This window comes from Periplaneta americana, chromosome 8, assembly GCF_040183065.1.
Source record: "Periplaneta americana isolate PAMFEO1 chromosome 8, P.americana_PAMFEO1_priV1, whole genome shotgun sequence".
Lineage (NCBI taxonomy): Eukaryota > Metazoa > Arthropoda > Insecta > Blattodea > Blattidae > Periplaneta > Periplaneta americana.
This window is the reverse complement of record NC_091124.1, coordinates 151,852,362-151,870,097: the sequence shown is the minus strand read 5'-3', so window position 1 is coordinate 151,870,097 and position 17,736 is coordinate 151,852,362. Positions and strand designations below refer to the sequence as shown.

General features: G+C 36.5%; 1 protein-coding gene across 6 annotated transcripts in view; it reads right to left on the bottom strand.

Annotated features, from left to right (window-relative positions):
* The window catches only part of LOC138705152 (uncharacterized), a 95,898-nt gene that overhangs the window by 37,929 nt on the left and 40,233 nt on the right, over positions 1–17,736 (bottom strand). For 3 of the 6 annotated variants that reach the window (XM_069833815.1, XM_069833814.1, XM_069833813.1), the window contains 2 exons: positions 8,553–10,323; positions 7,722–7,869 (listed from right to left, as the gene is read on the bottom strand). Coding sequence is in view for 1 of the 6 variants with exons in the window: in XM_069833817.1 (XP_069689918.1) it covers positions 8,699–8,789 (91 nt within the window). In the remaining 5 variants the exon portion in view is untranslated. The remainder of the gene's footprint in view (positions 1–7,721; positions 7,870–8,552; positions 10,324–17,736) is intronic. The other 3 variants (XM_069833812.1, XM_069833817.1, XM_069833811.1) reach the window with 2 other exon arrangements.

Genomic DNA, 17,736 nt, shown 5'->3' with positions numbered 1-17,736 from the left:
ATTTAGGTATTTCTCAGAAAATAAAGTTCAATAAACTATTCTGTTTTCAGGGAGAGGATCCTTCACACTTTAACAAAATTATTCATGTATCACTGAGCATATTTTACCAAAGACATAAATTTTATAGACAATTATATTTTCAAAGTTGCTGTCTAAAGTGTCCCGTATGGAACCTGGAATGGCTGAACTGTGTTTACTATACTCTTTTCAAAATACCGTTCTTTGAGAGTACACATTTTTTTTCTTTCATTTTCGACCAAATATTTCCTTCAATAATAAAATCTATACAATAGCGTTCCAGTAAACCCTTCACAGCGACTTCATTTGGTAAAAAAAAAAAACACAATTATTTTACAAGACAGATCTCTCAAATATGTTACAAACAGATTGCCTCTTTGAGTTGTGTTTTGAGTCATGTTTAAAACTCCTTTTTACTTGGAGATGCTTCAGAAATTCGTGTATTGACAGTGGAAGAGCATGTCTAATCTGTTGTACAATCCCAATGACCCTTCTACAGAACCACGAGAAATTAGGTCTTCATACAGCCTTTCAGCAAATCCTTCACCCACACCGTACTTCCGATTGTTAATGACGAACAATATTGACTGTTGTAAAATCGACACAGGAATAAAAGTTAACTTTATGGCACTGCTATAAATTTTCTTCTCATGTGCATTACAATTGTGTGCCACCGTAATAATATACACTAACAACACAGCAAAGCGAATTTGGCTTCATAATCCATCTCGGAAGAAAGCTTCCACTACACTACTGCTGAGTGCTGCAAAACGCAAAAGAACTAGCTACAAATGTCGCTACGTGTGGGATGTCATGTGGCCACACGTAGCGACATTTAATGCAGAAACTAGCAGTAATTGTAGCGCCCGTGTGGCCACCCATTTTGCGACAATTACGGCAGCTACATTTGTAGCAGAAAACTTGCTACAAATGTAGCTTGTGTGGCTGTACCCTAACTATGAACTGGAATTGGTACTTATCAAATTTGCTTTCTTAATGTTGGGTCAGTAAGTGTTCCTAATGTATGCATAATCTTTGTTCTGAGGTATCAGGTCCAGAACCTCACACATTACAATTTTTTTTCTATTCGTTTACTTTATCATTTTTTGTTAATATACTTGAAAAAGCAGCGAATAAAATATCCTTTGATTCGTTAATCATATTGAGTATGGTTAATTTGCTTTCAATTGATGGCAATTCAGCCAAAAAGAGAAATCAAAACTAAAACACAAACAACTTAGCCTTCTAACTCCAATTAACAATACCTACCAATGACTATAAACAAAAGAACTCAATCAACTGACTACAATCTATACAAAACTAGAAAGGTATTGACATTTCAGCTACTTCAAGGCGTCAACATGGCAACCACTCAAACCAACTAACCAGAATCCATGGTGCCAGTTTGGCATTGCCAACTCCTTCACAGTGAGCACGTGGTAGCGAGCTGTTTTGTTCGGAAGAGTTTAATCTTCGGTACTGTGTCACAGAAATATTGGTTCTGTCGTGACTATTGTTTTCGTAGGTATTCCTGCGGCATGTGTATTTATATTACCGACTATGTTCAAAAAGATGCAAATTTCACTACGAGAAGCAGAATCTTCCACTGCAGCATTTCTTCTCTGCACACTATTGTAAAGAATTTAGGTTTCATATCTCCAGTAGTCGGGCAGAAGGGCTTAAGTCATTATTTTTTGTGATATAAGATTTCCTTCATTAAATTCGTTTCCTGAAAAACATCCATTTTTTTATATGATTGCGAAAGGATTAGTTTATTATCCATCTTGTAGGATCGTCACAAATAGGATCACTATCGTCTTTCGTCCTATTTAAATCATCAGTATAATATGAAATAGGCCTAATTGATTTAGCGTTATTATTACTGATACTAATATCTCAGACGACTGGCTGAGATAAACCACACATCCCCCTATTTTCTATACTGTTCGCCACATTATGACACTCAAATTTATGTAGCTTGACACTTTTCCACGAGGCATTATTAGCTGATGTAAGGCAGTCTGTGGAGTTAAAAACTGTATCTTTCCTTTATAATTTCAAATAATAAATTTATAGTATGCAGAATTTATTATGGTTTATACTGCATATCGTTTGCATATTGTAACATATTCATATTCACTCTTTTATTACTTTTTAAATAAAAAAAATATATTATTATTATTATTATTATTACTATTATTATTATTATTATTATTATTATTATATTTGTCTAGGCAAAGAATCTGATACAGATTTACGAGTTTGTGAGATGCTTGATTCCGACACAGAAGACAGCAATGCAATCAGTCACACTGCTCTACCGCACAACTTCACAACGTCGCTCCCTTCCTGCGTGTGAGAGAGAGAACTGTCAATACCTTTCTATAGAGCATTCCACCTTAAGAAAAAAGCATTGGTCTTATGAGTCTTGGCTAGTACACTGTTGCCGCAAGACGCTCCGTTAGTAGAACGAGTGAGGTATAGTATCTCTAAGCTATGTTATCTCTCTCTCTTCCTAATACATTCATCATTCTAACAAAATTTATCGCACAAGATAGGTACGTTGAGTCCGCTGAAATGATAAAAAAAGTATTAATGCCATAATGATGCCTGCAAAACCATATATTATATTTTATGTACATTATAACTAGACTTCGGATATTAACCAACTTTTAGACACCTCAACTAGGCTCCATATTGATCGAAAGTAGGCACTGAAATACAGTTTTAGGGACCTAAAACATTACTGTAATTACAAATAGCCTGGAGAATTATTGTAGTCAATGGGACATGACTGTTAATACAGACAAGATCAAGACAATTACTTTTAAAAATGGATCTATTTATAGCAGGGATGAGACATGGACTTATGACGGGGACACATTGGAAAATGTGAAACATTTCATATATTTAGGGGTTCCTTTATCAATGAACGGGAGATGGACTAAGCATATTGACATAAGGAAACACAAGTGCGGGGTAAAGAGTGCGGAGGTATTGAAATTGATGAGTAGAGTGCCAGATATTCCTGCAGCAACATTGGACTAGTATATGGAGCTGTGGTCAGATCATCTGTGTTGTATGGGGCGGAAATTTGGGGTTGGGAAAATGCGGGAAAATTAAATAGAGTACAAACGGACTTCCTGAAATGAATACTTGGAATTGGCAGGAGCACAGCTAATTGCGGGGGTGCTAAAGGAGTTTGGGCTTCAAAACGAAGTAATTCATATGAAAGTTAGGGTGATAAAATACTGGTTAAAAATTATATTCGGGGATCAGTCGCTTCTACGGTCGATTTGCTACAAAGTTCAACAAAGAGAGGGGTGGGGAAAAGGGTTGCATCATATAGGAATGGGATGGATGTGGGATAGAAGTGATAATAACAGAAGGAATATATGGCGTAATGTGAAGATGCGATTAATTAATATAGAGAGGCAGGAGATTGAACTCCAATGTTCGGAAACGTCCTCACTACATTTACAATAAGATCTCATGCTTAACTGGGGGAGATGTGACTACATAAATTCTTGTAACAAAGACAGCAGAGCAGGTTTAGCGTGGCTAAGATTGGGGACATGGAAGGGTAATAAAATTGTCAACGAAGAAGGAGAGCGCCTTTGTCCCCTTTGCAGAGAAAAGGTCTCTTGCAGACATATTTTATTACAGTGTATCGAATTGGAACAAGTAAGGAGAAAATATCTAACACCCTCGATGCTAAGTGAGAATAGAAGTTCGCTTGCATGTCTTAACCTTATGGGGAATAGAGAATACGAACAAAAGACTGGATTGTTTCTCTTGAAGGCGAGGCAGATTAGAAGTGCACCTGTGGAAGGTTGTGATACGAACTGAAGTAAGGATAATGATATCTACCCAATTATACACTTTTATGTCTGTTTTAGGTTAGGATATATTATATAATGTGTTTTGTTGTGCCATTTTCATTTTAATATGTATGTTCTTTTAGAGAGTGGTTGGATATAATCATAGGTGACGGGAATGAAACCTACAAAGTATAACTTGTTTTGGGTACAAAGCATGTACGGTCAGAAGACCCATGCACTGGATTTTAGAGAAAATTACGATAATATAACATCTGTATGTATAATATTACTCAATAAATCCATCCATCTATCTAATTACAAATAATAATAATAAAATAATAATAATAATAATAATAACTCATTCATAGTGTTCTGCCCAAGGACAAGTATTTCACTGCAAACCCAGCTTTCTCCAGTCTTTTCTATTTTCTGCCTTCCTCTTTGCCTCCGTATATGATCCATATATCTTAATGTCGTCTGTCATCTGATATCTTCTTCTGCACCGTCTCCCGTTCACCATTCCTTCCAGTGCATCTCCTTCAGAAGGCACTTTCTTCTCAACCAGTGACCCAGTCAATTACTTTTCTTCTTTCTGATCAGTTTCAGCATCATTCTTTCTTCATCCACTTTTTCCAACACAGCTTCGTTTCTTACTCTATCCATTTCACACTCTCCATCCTTCTCCATATCCACATTTCAAATGCTTCTATTCGCTTCTCTTCACTTCGTCATAATGTCCATGTTTCTGCTCCACACAGAGCACTTCACTAATCTCTTCCTTAGTTCCTTCTTCAGAGGTCCTTTTTCTATTAGAAGCTTCCTTTGCCATTGCTATTCTCCTTTTGACTTCTTGACAGCAGCTCATGTTTCTGCTTATAGTATAAGTGTTTCAATAATAATAATAGTAATAATAATAATAATAATAATAATAATAATAATAATAATAACAATAATAATAATAATAATAATAATAATAATACTAATAATAATAAGCTGTTATTTTATTGGGTTAAGAAGTGCTTATAGTACAAACTTAAGATTATGTGCAACACACGTTTACCATTATTTAAATGTTAAGAAGTGCTTATAATACAAATTTAAGATTATGTGCAGCACACGTTTTCCGTTATTAAATGTTACGGAGTGCTTATAACCCAAAATTAAGATTATGTACAGCACACTTTTCCATTATTAAAAATGTTAAGAAGTACTTATAATACAACTTTGGTATTATGTACAGCACACTTTTTCCGTTATTGACTTCACACTTGACTACAATCAAACAATAACCTAAGTTACATATCTAATGCCTTTGTTGTTTTTCTGACAATTAAATTTTGTGACTTCTTAAAAGAAGTGCAGACATTGTTGTGCTAAGTGTTTTAACAGTATGAAATCTTAGCCTTAACTGTACCACCCCTAATTCTCTGTTGAGTTTTTCAGCGGAGATCTTCGGCAAGAGAGCGGAAGACTATACTATCAATTTAACTGTTACTCAGTTATTCGTAAATTAAATATATGATAATTTTAGAGGTGTAACACAGTTTTAGCATACGAAATCGATCTAGTTCTCAATTAAATTATGTTCTAAAAATTAAATGAAACTAATTAATTCCCAGTTCTCAAGAAAAATACTTATAAACAGTTGTTGGAATAGCCTCCATATCTTCAATGCTATTTTCTTAAAGTGGAATCCTCTATAGTTTTGTATAGACTGTAGTGAAAGAGATCATGTCGCACCCCCCACTAGAAGAGTGTTACATCTATGAAATTGTCGATTTTGAGATAACACCATTTTCGTATGCAGAAAAACGTATTCTACCACCTGAATTAACGTTGTAAATCTAGTTTGTCAAATAGGTGCTAGAAGGCGCATGCAACGCTCTTTGGTTTTGTATTGGGGAATTGATGGAAGCTCGACTAGTGCTACATTTCGGAATAACTGAGTGCTTTGCTAGTTTTCATGGTTGTGAGGTGTTAATAGTGTTACATGTAGAGTTACAATGGTCTTCGGTTTTGTATAAGTTGCTTTTTTGTATTCCTTATCCCAGATGACTGTTACATGAAGAGATACAACTGTCTTCCACTGTAAAAGTCTATTCATCTTGCACTGATTTTTTAAAAGCAGTGTTACATGTTGAGATGTAACAGTCTTCGAGTAATTGAATCTCATTTTGTTTTCATTGTAGTCTTCTTAAATTTGGTTATAAATAAACATGCAACTGTCATCACTTATATAGGATGTACATTTTTTAGTTGTAACAGCTTATGATGTGACATTTTTAATTACACATAAGCAATATCATAACCGTTTGCCTCTTCATTTTACTTTCTAAAGTAAATATTTTTTAGGCTTAATCCCATGTACGATACTGGTGATAGAAAGCTCCTGAAAATGCAAAGGCTTAATCCCATGTACGATACTGGTGATAGAAAGCTCCTGAAAATGCAATTTTATAATTTTGGAATGCTATAATTATATTTTTATTTTACTTTTACATTAATTAAATACCTACTCTAAAGTCATATTTCATATCAATTAATTACTCTAAACTCACATTTTCATATAATGGAAAGAGGTAAGCTGTTAGTGAAATGATCCTCAATGAAACCATCAACAATCAGAATAGCAAAAACTTAGGCCATAAGCCTATATGCTAAATGAATGATGAAAACAATAATGAGGACCCTGAAGTTTGTCGCAAAAAATATTGGGAACCATTGCCTTTCGAATATGACTCTTATCTCCCATTTGTTGATAACTATATTTTGAAAGACATATTGAATAATTTTTCTTCTTTAGAATTCCTAGATTAAGAGCTATTCGGAGTTGCTCTCGGCAAGGAAGATCACCCCTGTAGAATATTTCCAAAAGCTACTCAAAATCAATGGTTCGATTTCATTTCTGTTCGAAAGAAGCAAAGTTTAATTCTTTTTTGAGTTGTGAAAGCATTCCATAGGTTTATTAGAGTTTTTACGCCTCTTTGTAATGCTGTATCACTTAGACTGAAATAATATTTGTTCCAGTGTTTGTTTTATTTTCTTAATTTATGTCAATTTCTCATGGATAAACAACAGTAGGCCTATTTATATAATTTTTATCGAACTGTATAAGAAAAAAGACAAATAATAAATTTACCATGGTACCTCAGAGACTATGAACATGAATAATGGCATTAAGTTGATGATAAAATAATATAATGTAATAATTAGTGGAATCAATTACTTTTATTATAAATAATTCTAATGTATAACTGTGATAAATTCCATTTTTGATGATAAATAAGTATAATAGATCTACCAATGTAACTACACACACTTCCTTTTTCTGAGAAAATAACTCAAAATTCATACAAAAAGTTTGTTTTCCATTATTATTCCCTTCAGTAATTCCATCAATTATTGTAAACAAGTACATATTTTCAATACCCTAATTATTTGAAAATATTATTAATGGTATTAGCGTTACATCTCACGAAAATGCGAAGAAAGCCTTTCTCGCATATGGTTACATCGTGTGAAATTATATTTAAAAAAATGTTTAAAATCACAATTCCTTCAAAAAAGTCAATTACTGTTATGATTGAACTCCCATGTTGTGAGAAAGTTACAAATCATTGTCCACAGTAGTCACCAGCACCCAAAACTGACTAAATTTCAATCTCCATTTCCCGAAAGTAAGATATTTTGAGATGTAACACTCTTCTAGTGGGGGTGTGATGTTACTACTGCAGAATTGTCATAATTTACTAGACTGGTAAAATAGTTTGAGAAACAGAATTTATTCGAGCTAGTGAAATATACTCTGGTAACTGGTAACTGGTGAACTACCGAAGCAGTATTTTTGAGAAACAGGCCCCGGGATGTAAACAGTTACTATACCTTCTCGACGGCTCCTTCTCACTGATAGGCTCCTCCCACTCGGCTTGTCGGCTGTCGGATTCCGCCAAGTGATCACTGCTCGAGGTCTGCATAGCAGCGTACACCATCATTGGCTTAGCCAGCTTCTTATCAATTGTTCCAAGTCCACCTAAAAGGCAGTGTAATTCTGAGTTGAAATCTTCGTAATGCATAGGATAAATATAGGATAAATAGGTACTGCTCCGCCAAATGGCTATGTCGCATCCCGCTTTGCCCCACATTCTCTGTAAGGGCTAGTGCAGTGGTCGTCAGCACTGGCTGAAATGTGCAAAGGGTACGCGGTGCCGTCCCATGTGCACCGTCATGCAGCAGGAAGAGGTAGAGAGCATACCTACTAGCAGCTACGAGTGCACCATGATGCACTGTGTTTTCCGCGGGTAAGAGACGCAAGCCCCATGGTGCTCTGCACTGAGGACTGCTGGGCTAGTGGATAAAGAGTTAGGCTCTTCTCTGCAAATATTTGCTGTAAAGAATTGGAAGTTTGCATAGTCTTATACAACTGTTTAAAATAATTTAAAGAGAAGGGCCGCCTTAAGTAAATAACTGTCATGTGATTTCCCTGCAACATAACCACTCGGACGGACAGTAGCAGGACAACATGTACGTCATCAAACTATTAACAATAACTGAATCATAAAAGTAAAGTCTGAAAATCAATCAAGAGAATGAAGCAATTAGTAACGGTTACTTCGAATAGAGATACAACCCCAAGCATTTGTTTGTTCTCTATGGGTTGTATTTAGTTACTGCTTACATACTTTGAAATATTACTGACGTAAACAATTACTGTACCTTTAGAAATGCTAGATTCCATTGTTTGTGTGGATGCCTGCGTCAGCACAATAACTACAGGCTCCACGTAAAAGTTCTGGCAGCTGGTCTGAGTGGCTGCTTCTGTCATTTTCCCTGCCGGTCCAGATGAAGAGCCTCTATCGTCTTCATCTAAGTTGGTACTGGTACTGCAGTAGTTGGTGATCGCCTTCTCTAGAGCCGTCCGGATGACAATCGGGCTCTTGGTCTGCATCAAATCTGTTAAGTAAAGCAAAATTAATATAACATTGAACATCATAACTAAATTGCAAATTTTGAAGTACGCTTTCCTCAAATATTTTACTTTGTTTGCATTACTATGTTCTAATTTAACATTTTAAAATTCAGGAGTACAAGGGAAAAAAGTTCAAAGCAAAGGAAACTTGTTGAATACATGGAGAACAGCCTGAATACAAACAGAAAAAGGGCAATACGTGGAGAAAACGGGGTATACAAAGAGAACAAGGGCAAGTCAACCTATAGATAGGACAGTCAAAGAGAAAAAGTGAACTGGAAGAATCGTAACATATATCATATCATTATAGTATCATATATATATATCGTTTCATGTCATATATCATATGAATAGCATAGGGGAAAAACCTGATCAGTCACGTTTTACTGTTTTTACAGCATAGCAAATTAAAAGTTTCAAGATCCTATATATTCTATTACCTTTGGGTGCGTGAGTGAGTTGCTGAAATTTAGTAAGGAAGATTGACTAGAGGCGGCCAACTCTGTGTTTGTGAACTTACACTAACAACTCCTACCACCACTTCGTCTCTATTCTAAAGAGGGAAAAGGCATTTGTGAGAAACTCCATAGGCCAAGAACGAATATCTAAGTCTGCAGTTTTGAAACTGAAAACTCTTTATTAAGGAACTGTCACAACAACTTCAATTATACGATGTCGTCTTAGATGAATTTGACAAATAAAAGGGAGAATCATTCTGCAGTTTAAAAGACAGATGAGTAGGTAATTTATTTTCTAAATATGTATTGTATTTAGTTACTTCTTCCCTACTTTGAAATATTACTACAGCTATTGATGTACACCATTACTGTACCTTCAGAAATGCTGGATTCTCCTGTCTGTGTGGCTGCGTCCGTCGATCTTCTTTCTTCCTGTACATTGGCTTGGGCTATGATATGCCTTCCCCAGTATCCCCCTCCCGGACATCCGATTGGGGGGATAGTTTACGTCCGGAATCTTTTACCGGGGAAAGACGCATCATGCCATTTTTTTAATCATATCTTCTTGGGATGCAAAAATGCGGTAGCTTCCCATTGCTGTCTGCACACCACTCTCTTTTTTGCATCTTAAAAGATCACACGGGGGCCCCAGCATGGAGGTGAGGAGAGTGGATTTGACTAATTAGGCCCTCCGGACTTCACCGAAATTCACCGCAAGGGTCAAATATCAGTTCCATCAGGGTTTTTGACCCGATCATAGATCGGGAAATCCCAATTAGCCTTTGCCCCCCCTGTTTGAGTCTAAATCATTATAATTGTCACCATTGTGAAAAGACCAACTAAGATCCTTATCAAACATGACACCAAGAAATTTAGTCTTGCAGGATGATTTAAGCCATGTATTGCGGGTCCCTATCACCACTGCATGGCGCGTCCTCAGGTTGCGGATAGAGGAGACAGCCTCCAGATATGGAGGGTAGCTGTGAATACATTGCCGTGGACAGCCGATAAGGGGTGGTCCTCCAGATTGGGGGTTGGACGAAGGGCTAACAACCCATCACTGTAAACAAACAGCTTCTTACGAATCCATACAAAAAGCCTCGGAATGGGACTGATTCTCTGGCACAATAACAGCAAAGTCTTGCACAGGATAGGGACCGTTGGTGGGCTTATGTGAGGACGGCAATAAACCTGCGCGTTCCTTAAAAGCCGTTTGTAAGTGAGTAAGGATGAATTAAGATTAAAATCATGTCATTAAAATACTCGATATGTAAAATTAACATTATTTCTAAAGGATAAACATGATGTTCTGTCTACAATAATAATAAGATTGCTAAAACGACATCATTTTTTAATTCATAAATACCATTATTTAATATTCAGTTTGTGCAATACCTAGTTGCGAAAGAAGAACACGACGAAGTTAAACTTCTATAAAGATTAACCAAACTAGCACTTGAAAATTATTATTTTATGCTGCGATAAGAAAATTTGTGAAACAATAAGAACGAAAAATCGTGAACTGAACATAATTTTTTTAAATTATAATTACATGATTGGTAGAATTTTGAAAAAAAAAGTTTTAACTCAATTTTTATAATCATGTGGAGTGGGAGGCACACAGGTAGGCATGGGGTAATTTTGATTGTGCTATGAAAGCCCCTTGGGTCTTGGTGTTCCTGAGTGAAAATATGTTCAATAGAGCTCACATTTGACGGAAACGCCATTTCGTGGCACTCCATTTTCTTAACCATTAGGATAACCTAGAGCAGCGGTCATCAGCATAGTGCACTCTCAGTCTAGCGTCTTTTATTCGTGGATAAGGGACTGCACTATGGTGCATCCGTGCCTGCTCACAGATATGCTCTCTCTCTCTCTTCCTGCTGCACAAAGGGGCATATTACGTTGCACTGCATACACGTTACCCATTTCAGCGAGTGCTAACGACCACTGACCCACAGTGTGCAAAAATGCAAACCTAGCTGGACAAAATTAATAACTTCTCTGCATTTTAAGTGATTGTTATGAAACTTTGTACAGACCTTATCGATAGCACATATTTTTTGTGTACAAACTCTGATTACGGTTGTGTAAGAGGAACTAAGGGCTAATTTTAGACAAAATTTAGAACTTCTCTCCTATCTGACAGTTTTTCATTAATCGTTGTATGAAAGTTACATCTAGCATATTTTTTTGTGTACAAACTATATTTACAATTCCATAAGAGGAACTGCCCATTTATAGGAGGTACATTTACACAAAATTAACTTCTCTCCTACATGAGAGATTGTTATTAGATTTGTACAGGAATAATTTCAAGTAACATATATGTTTTGTGTACAAAGTCTGGTTGGATCTGTATGCTACCTGTAGGCTAATTGTTGTACAAAGTTTCATAAAAATATATTATATAGAAGAGGAGTTATTAATTTTGTCTAAATGCACCATTCCTAAATGAGCAGTTTTTCTCATAGAAACATAGTCAGACTTTGTAGACAAGAATATATTCTACCTCTAACTTCCCTATGTTTAATGAAACTATTATTTAATAAATAATACACGTAATTATGTGAAATCTAGTACTTAATTGTTTTGTTGACATAGGTGATGTTTCATGTTTTCATTGATTCGTATTTTCGTGACTTTGTACACATTTACAGTATTCTCTAAATTTAAAATACTATTTAAACACATTTTAAGATTCACAGAATTGCAAACTAATATGCCTGTCCAATCGTAGCTAAATTATCAGCCCCCTAAAATAGACATTTAATGTTAGAATCGCCATTGAGGCCACAAAACGTTGATAAATGTTTTTACTCCCTACTTATTGTTGTAATTTTCAAGAATAATTCGTAATATAACTTAGAAGGCTTACCTCAGTGGGAAGAAGTTTATCCTAGCTGTTCCATGGGAATTGAACCGAGCTCCTCAATGCATGTACTCTCCATAAGACGCTATTTTTGCTTGCTTTAACTGAAATCGAAACTCATAATGACGGTCCAATATGTCATTTGCATTGTTGAACAAGACATTGTTACGCATGGAGCAATGAACGCGAATTCCATAGAGAATGAAAAAATGGAACTAGCATCAATGAGTAGAAGCTGTAGATAAGAAAATTAATACTGCTTGGGTTGAGAACTTTTGATCTGATTTTAAATGTAGTCAACTGGCGCAAGAGAATTTAAATATTGTCGTTTTAATTTGTTATATTTAAATCGTATTTTTTAAGTTTTCTGAAGAAATTGATTAACGTACATTTTTATCTGTATAAAAATCACAAATCTCTATTTTTTCTGAGAATATTAATTTCAAAACTCTTTGGCTTATAGATCTTCTTTTTCTTCTTCTTTTTATTAATTTTCTAACTGAAACTTCATTCTATACTATGTTGGATGCGTTTTCGTAATAGGAGGTGAACCTTAATGTTGCGACTGTGCAGTTAAGGAAACGTAGTTCTCCCACGTTCATGTGTGTATTTGCTTTTTAAAAAAAATTACATTTCTTTGCATGTGTCCCCATTTTCTCTGCAACAAGTGAAAGTAGACAATTTAAATTTCACCGTTTTTTTAACTTACTACATTTTGTCATTCATATGGTAATTATTTTTATCCTCTCAGTATGGTAATTAACATACCGTACTGATAGAAAATATAAACTAGAAACTTCTGTAGAAATCAGAACGTTTTCAAATATTAATGCAATACAAATAGATTAATTCGGTATTAGATAAATCGAATGGATGTTTATTACTACAATAATTGCAATTGCATTACTAAAAATATATAGTTTGACCAAACAAAGAATTTGAAAATTGGTGTACATTGCAACAAAAGGGTAAAGGAGTGATTCTTAACAAAGAGTTCCCCCCAGCGAACAGCTGGATAAGAAATCACAAAGGTCTAACCCTCTCGGAATGGATAGAGCCCTTAAAATGGTAGGCTGTGTTGCTCCGGTCCAAGCTGTACCGGGTAGAAGTAGGGATGGTACCCGCTGTAGGCACTGTCTCAGCGAGATTGAAACTCTTCCCCATATCCTTGGCTTCTGCCCCTATAGTGAGACCCTTCACAACATCCGTCACCATGCTGTCCATTCTATGCTGGCCGAGGCACTGAAGGAAGTAGGGTTTACAGTCCATCAAGAGGTGCAGGGATTAGCCACACAAGGAAGTGTTCGGCGAATTGATATCATTGCCATTAAGAACAACTCTGCATACATTCTCGATCCCACCATCAGATTTGAGACACATGCAGATCAACCGCATGAGGTGGACAGTGAAAAGAAACGGATCTATGAACCAACAATCCCGTTCTATAAAGATAAATATAGCCTGTCCCACATTGATGTAATAGGTCTGATGGTGGGAGCACGAGGTACCATACCCTCCTTCTTTGCCAACACCTGTAAAAACCTGGGGCTAACACACAGCATTGTGAAGTAAATAGCCATTAGTGCCCTCAAAGGATCGGTTCAGATATTGAGAAATCATTTGTATGGGAGTGATAATGGAAATTTCAAGTTATCTTAACCGATGGCTGTTGATTGGTTTAGATATCAATGCCAATCAGTCCGTACTATTATTTTTCTTGCGGTATATGGCATTCAAATCATTCTAACTTATCTGATGATATCCCCCACTTTCTTAACTGTAAATGAGCACAAATGCTACTTAGGTGTAAATTTTTCTGACATTTTGCATATTCGATTCCCTAACCGTTTCAAATGTATATAATTTTACCTTTTAGGTGTGTTTCCAAGTTATATGTAATACGCTTTGTCAAATCTGGCAACCTTTTCATAAGGGAAGCTAAATTTTTTATTATTATTATTTGTGTACTTGACGAACAGAATCTCTGTCTTTCGTTCTGTGTTCCTCTTTGTGAATAGGCAATTTGTGCATGTTATTGAACGAATACTGTTACTCGGTAATCTACAGTTTATATACAAGGCCATCTTGAACAGTGCATTATACTATTTACAGATGAACGCAAATTGGATTTTTTCGAATGCTGACCAAAATATACAACACGTCTTTTCGAAGGTTTGATCTGTCTTGGTTCCTGCGATGGCTGCGTAATATAGACCCTCAGTCTATCGTGCAGGCGGTCTTGGTTTGAGTCTCGGTAATTTGAGATTTTTCATTCAAAAATTCATAGCGACACTTGAGGCGGGCAAGGTCGCAATTACGGTTCTTCTCGATATTCTTCCGTTTCCCCGTGTTAGGCATTAATATTTTTCTGGCCGCCCTCTATGCCGTTATCATATTCATAACACTTCTCTGATCACTGACATATAGATAAGGCCGGCTGGACTGCGGACATGAAACCAGTATGTCTATATGCAGCTAACCTTAGCGTAGTCAAGTGGTGCTGATGAAAATGCGCCTCACCAGGGACTGGCGTAATAGTTCACTGTGGCGTAGATTTAGGTGTTCACCCTCCCCTTTCAAGGTGTTTTCAAGTGAATTATATTGGGAGAAAAAGTAGAGTAGATACATGGATTTATTCAGCAATACGGGATGATTCAAATGTCACGCAACATAGACAAACGCCATTTTTAGTGCAGATAGTGAAAAATGGAAAGAAGGAAAACTTGTTAGTCCTGTCTAATGCTCTCGAATTTTCAACATAGAATACACTGTTCAGGCTGTGCACTAGTACAACATACCTGACAGTCCAAATGTTTCGAAATTAGTGGATTTTCCGCTAGTTTTACCGGAGTTTAGGTACGTAGCATATCGCATAATTTACGAAATTATGACGATGATTAGCAGTGTTACTGGTACCAATACACGTTCAGGGAAAACCTCCAGGCAAGAATGAAATTCGTCTTAATTCTTATGCTGTCAATGTAAAGAAATGCTTCTTTACACTGTGAGAAGTTAAATAACAGCTAAACTCTGCATGTCAACTATTCTCCTCAGTTTAATAATACATACAGTATCTAAAATCCGGTAGAACTAGCCGAAAAGTCACTAATAATGCAGCATTGGGACTGGCAGGTGTGTCATACTAATGTACAGCCACAATGGAGCATTCTTCTTTGAATATTCAAGCATATTAGATTCAAAAACTATTTCCAACAAGTTTCTCCTCTTTCCATTTTTCACTACCTGCACTAATAAACTTAGCCGATCCGGAGTTGCGCTCGGTCGCTGGTTCGATTCGCGCTTTGGCTCGCCTATCACTATGTTTAATGGCTTAATAAACTGAATTGAATTGAATACCTGATTAGGCTTTTAGCAAGATTTTCCTCAACCGTAAGACAAATGTAAGGTAATCTACGGAGAATCCTCGCCCCCATACTTACTTACTTACAAATGGCTTTTAAGGAACCCGGAGGTTCATTGCCGCCCTCACATAAGCCTGCCATCGGTCCCTATCCTGAGCAAGATTTATCCAGTCCCTATCATCATATCCCACCTCCCTCAAATCCATTTTAATATTATCCTCCCATCTACGTCTCCCTCCGGTCTCTCAACACTCTATTGCCCTTGTCTCGTCAAATTCCATCCCACTATCATCAAACCCATCGACGCTATATAACCTGGTAATTGATATGACGATTTAATATGAGCCACTAAAAACACGTTTGTTCATGTTTACACAGCGCTAGTGTCGCTAAAGTTAGAGCGTGTTCTCGATGATGACGTCGTTTCTATAGGCAACACACATTACAAGCATTATCAAAGCATGTTCCACTTGTTAATAATAAATCTCGTTTTTAGAGTATATTTAGAGGGCTGTTATGATCGTACTGCATAGTATGTGTTCTATGACAATAAGGATTAAGGTTGTAAATGTTGCATAAATGGTTGATTTACTTCAAATTTTTGCATTTGACCCATTAACATTTCAAGATAGATCCATGGTTCCTATGTTAGAACGATTTGCATTTAAATGATGTCATGCCTTGTGATGTCAGTGTTCGCCATTTTCTACCCCATGTATATAATCTATAGCTCCAGGAGCCACTAACTTTTTTTCAACGAAACGATTGGGAGCTCAGCTCCAGTTCCACTGTAACTTGCTACCAAATGCTCAGAGTCACACCGTTCTTGAACTAAAATATCGGGCATGTTTTTTATCATATGAAACAAGCAAAATATTAATTTGACCAAAAAGTGAAGCCACACCCTTTTTGCATGGAGTCCTTCAATTGTATGCTGAACTACGATAACTTTCGTAAGTTGTTACGATGGTTACGTTTCCTTAGTCTGGCAACCTTGGTAGCATTAGACGCTGATGATGTAACCAGGAAGATGGGATCATGCTCAGATTGTATTTAAACCATCACACAATTGACTGAACAGACGAGGATTTAATTGACCAATTTATTTCACTGTTATAAATTATAACAAGGTTGTGATGATATAGTTGATCATAATACAGAAGGTACCAAAAATGTATACACTCTTTAATAACACATAATTAACTCACTTTTTTACATTTTTCAAGTGTGACCGCTTAAAATAATGGCTGAAGTCAGACTGAACTTTGAGGAAAGAAAATTAATTCTAAAGTGCTACTGGAAGACTCAGAACATAAGTGAAGTGCATAGACGGTTTATAATGGAGTTTCAACGAGATTCGCGAACGGGACTCACAATTGCTCGTTTGCGAGATAGGTTTGAAGATGAAGGAACTGTTCAGAATATCCATAAGAACAATTCCAGAAGACGACAAACATCCACCAGCCCCACAGAGAAAGAAGAGTCATTGAAAGGTTTCAGCAATCTCTTAGAAAATCTGTTCGGCAGGCGGCTCGTGAGACAGGGCTTTCAAAATCGAGTGTCCATCGCATTTTGAAGCATGCTCAATGGAAACGTTACATTCCTAGATTAGTCCATGCTCTCAATGAAGATGAGCATGACCAGAGAATTGAATTTTGTGAGTGGTACCAAGTAAAATGTGAGTAGAACCATCAATTTCCATACAAGATTATTTGGAGTGATGAGGCCACGTTTAAGTTAAATGGCTCAATTAATTGTCATAATTGCACCTACTGGGCAGCAAACAATCCCCATGTGGCATTGGATTACCATGTGAACTTACAAGGAGTTACAGTGTGGTGTGGTTTGTGAGCATTGGTTTAATTGGACCTTTCTTTTTTATGGTACCGTGACAGGTGCAATTTACCTCAACTTGCTAAAGGAATCCGTCATGCCATGGATCGAAGAGATATTTAGGAATGAAGAATGGTACTTCCAGCAGGATGGGGCACCTCCCCACTTCCACGCTACGTGAGGGCCTTTAGAACAGATGGATAAGACGAAGAGGTAGTACCGAGTACTCCCCTCACTTACCGGATTTGACTCTGATGGATTTTTTTTCTGTGAGGACATGTCAAGCATAATGTTTATAGCACAAAACCAGCTACAATCAATGAGTTGAGAGCAGCCTTTGAAAGAGAGTATGCCCAAATACCAATCGAAATGATTAGGAACATTTTGGATTCCATCGGTCAGCGTT